Below are 2885 nucleotides of genomic sequence, written 5' to 3'. Positions count from 1 at the left end.
TATTATTATTTAACCTTCATCATTTTTATCATTATTACTGGTATTATTATAAAATTGTTTAATTATTAATGTTATTATTATTATCATTATCATCATTATCATTGTCATTATTAATATTATCAGCATCATCAATATCATTATCACTATCATTATTATTATCATCATATCATCATCATCTTCATCTTCATCGTCATCGTCATCGTCATCTCATCGTCATCGTCATCATCATCATCATCATCATCATCATCATCATCATCATCATCATCATCATCATCATCACCATCATCATCATCATCATCATCATCATCATCATCATCATCATCATCATCATCATCATCATTATCATCATCACCATCATCATCATCATCATCATCATCATCATCATCATCATTATCATCATCGTCAGCATCAGCATTTTCATCCTTATTATTATTTCATTATTCGAAGTCATTTTATGGTTTCAATTTTACCCCGTTTTTTTTTTTTTTTATATTCCAGGAAACATTTTTCTTAGATCATATCTTACCGGTGATTTGATTTTCTGTTTGCGGTAATATTTTATCCGAATGTTCAATTTGTTTGGATTTTAAAACAGTTTTTTTTTTAGAAGAAGAAAAAAAAGAACAGGAATTTCACGTTAACCTCTGTTATTGGAGGCAATGTTTACATCTAAGTTTACGAAAACAAAGATGGTCAAAACACCAATGACCGTGTTTACTTCCCGGTCCTTTGAAATATTTATTGATTTATCTAGCCAGATGCTATATTTGTGCCAGAATAATGAAATAAACATCAGGAAGGTTCTGAAGTCCCTGAAATCCTGCATAATAGCTGGATGTGATCACGGAACTGTTTTGATAAATAATAGGGGTGTCTGCTGAAGCGAAATGGGTGCACTTTCTACCTTTCATATATTCATATATATCCCATTCAGCCCTGAACTAAGTAAAAATGGCCCAAATTCGTTCCATTGTTTAAGTCGGAGGCGTCGCGTAATTTACGAAAGTTTATGCTTTAGATTCTTTTCACGTTTTCTATGATGTTTTAACAACAAGTTCGAAGTGTCATCTTCATGATTTACCAATTCCATGGCTGCTGGCTGGAGAAAAGAGAGGAGGAACAGTCTCTTCAGCAATATCGTCGCACCCATGGGTAAGTAAGCTATTATTATTCCTTTTATTGATGTTATGAAACACATTTATGGTGTGCAACTGATTAAGGTGAAGTTAATCAAGTGACACGTGTTCTGAAATATTTAAAAGCTATGTTTATGACAGATCAGGAACACATCCTTTTAGATGGAACAAATTTGTTCCCTTCGTGCTGGAGCATGCTAGTGAGTAAGCGAAAAAGTACATCTTACTAATTTAAACATATTTCTCGGGAAGACAGATTTACATCGTGATTATCATGTATTGGAAAACATTTCAACTGGAAATTGATTATGTTATGGAATAATTTAACTAAAAATACTTTGATGAAAATTTAAGTTAAATGCCCGACTGTAGTTTCATTGATGATTTTCTTTGCTCTATACGTAGTACAATACATTGGCATTAACACAAGATCTTTATCATACTGTTTTTGATGATGTTAATGGAAGTTATATTTCATATGTTTAAGGTTGATTATCAATTTAACGTAATTATTATGTAATCATACTGGGTAAAATATTGATATTGCTTATGGAGTTACATGACATATGTAATAGAACTTAAGAAAAAACTTTTTATATGACTAATACGAAATAGATATTAATATATTTGACTAACAATTACTTTTTATTTCAGAAGAATACCAGCGACTGCTGGCAGAATTTAGTAATTCTGATTTGAGCAGCATATCTGATGATGATGATGACTGGCCTTCATCTCCACTTCGGCGCAGAGAACTCTTTCATGAACTATGTGCCAACACTGAGAGTTCAGCATCTGAGTCTGATGAAGAGAACAACAGAGATGGAAATGTTACCACCAGGTCCCCTGAAGTTACAAGTAGCACTGCAGCTGCCCAGACGGGACCCAGCAGAAATCTCAATACTAAGGGATGTCATCATTTCAGAGAAATATAAACTTCAATCACAGATTTACTGTAGATGTTGAAAATCATTTTCAGGGAACTAATTTTCAACCAACAGTTCTCCTCCCTGTAGATTATTTCATGGCTTACCTCTCACCTGAAATTTTAGATGCAATGACTCTAGAAACACAGAAAAGTACATGTCCAAAAAAGGAAGCCATTATCACTAACAGTAGATTAAATGAAAAAGTTTATAGGAATAAATTTCCTTATGTCAGTGTTAAAATTCCCTAGAATTAAAATGTACTGGCAAAAGAAAACAAGGATTTCTGTTATAGCTGATGCCATGAGTCGTGACATGTTTTCAGTAATCATAGCTTCTCTGAAAGTCTTTGATGAGAGTCTGTTGAATGCAGCACAGAGGAAATCAGACAGATTTCATAAGATAAGACCACTCATAGATTGTGTTCGTTCACGCTGTTTGGAGTTAGACAGACCTCAATATGTCTCAGTTGATGAAATGATCATTCCATTTACAGGCAGAACACACCTTAAGCAATTTACACCTCGGAAACCAAACCCACATGGCCTAAAGATCTTTGTTTTAGCTAGTAGTGATGGCCAAGTCCTAGATTTTGAGTTTTTTCAGGGTAAGGAAGACTTGCTTTTGAATGTACAAAGAACTGGACTTCATCTTCCAGAGTGGGGTACCCTTAAGATAGGAGAAGCTGCAGTCCTAAGATTTGTAAAGTCAGTCAGTAGAGGTACTAGTTTCTTCTTTGATAGGTTTTTTACTACACCTAAGCTCTTAGAAATTCTCTCATCATTAGGAATGGGAGCTACAGGGACAATGAAGAAGAACCTTG

The 2885-nt window shown here is 33.9% G+C and overlaps 1 protein-coding gene across 1 annotated transcript; it reads left to right on the top strand.

Annotated features, from left to right (window-relative positions):
* Positions 1-1049: 1049 nt before the first annotated feature.
* Positions 1050-2071, top strand: LOC119580725. Its single transcript, XM_037928821.1, has 2 exons — positions 1050-1152; positions 1791-2071. The coding sequence occupies exons 1-2, from the start codon at positions 1089-1091 to the stop codon at positions 2069-2071; spliced, it is 345 nt and encodes a 114-aa protein (XP_037784749.1). The 5' UTR covers positions 1050-1088.
* Positions 2072-2885: the final 814 nt, after the last annotated feature.

Source organism: Penaeus monodon, chromosome 14 (genome assembly GCF_015228065.2).
Source record: "Penaeus monodon isolate SGIC_2016 chromosome 14, NSTDA_Pmon_1, whole genome shotgun sequence".
Classification (NCBI taxonomy): Eukaryota; Metazoa; Arthropoda; class Malacostraca; order Decapoda; family Penaeidae; genus Penaeus; species Penaeus monodon.
Note: the sequence above shows the minus strand (reverse complement) of the source record. Positions and strands in the feature narration are given on the sequence as shown.

Bases quoted from the DNA above. Each gene is read 5' to 3' on its own strand.
- LOC119580725 (XM_037928821.1), top strand. From the start codon at position 1,089: ATGGCTGCTGGCTGGAGAAAAGAGAGGAGGAACAGTCTCTTCAGCAAT. The intron at 1,153-1,790 runs GTAAGTAAGCTA...TTTTTATTTCAG, and splicing joins CAATATCGTCGCACCCATGG to AAGAATACCAGCGACTGCTG.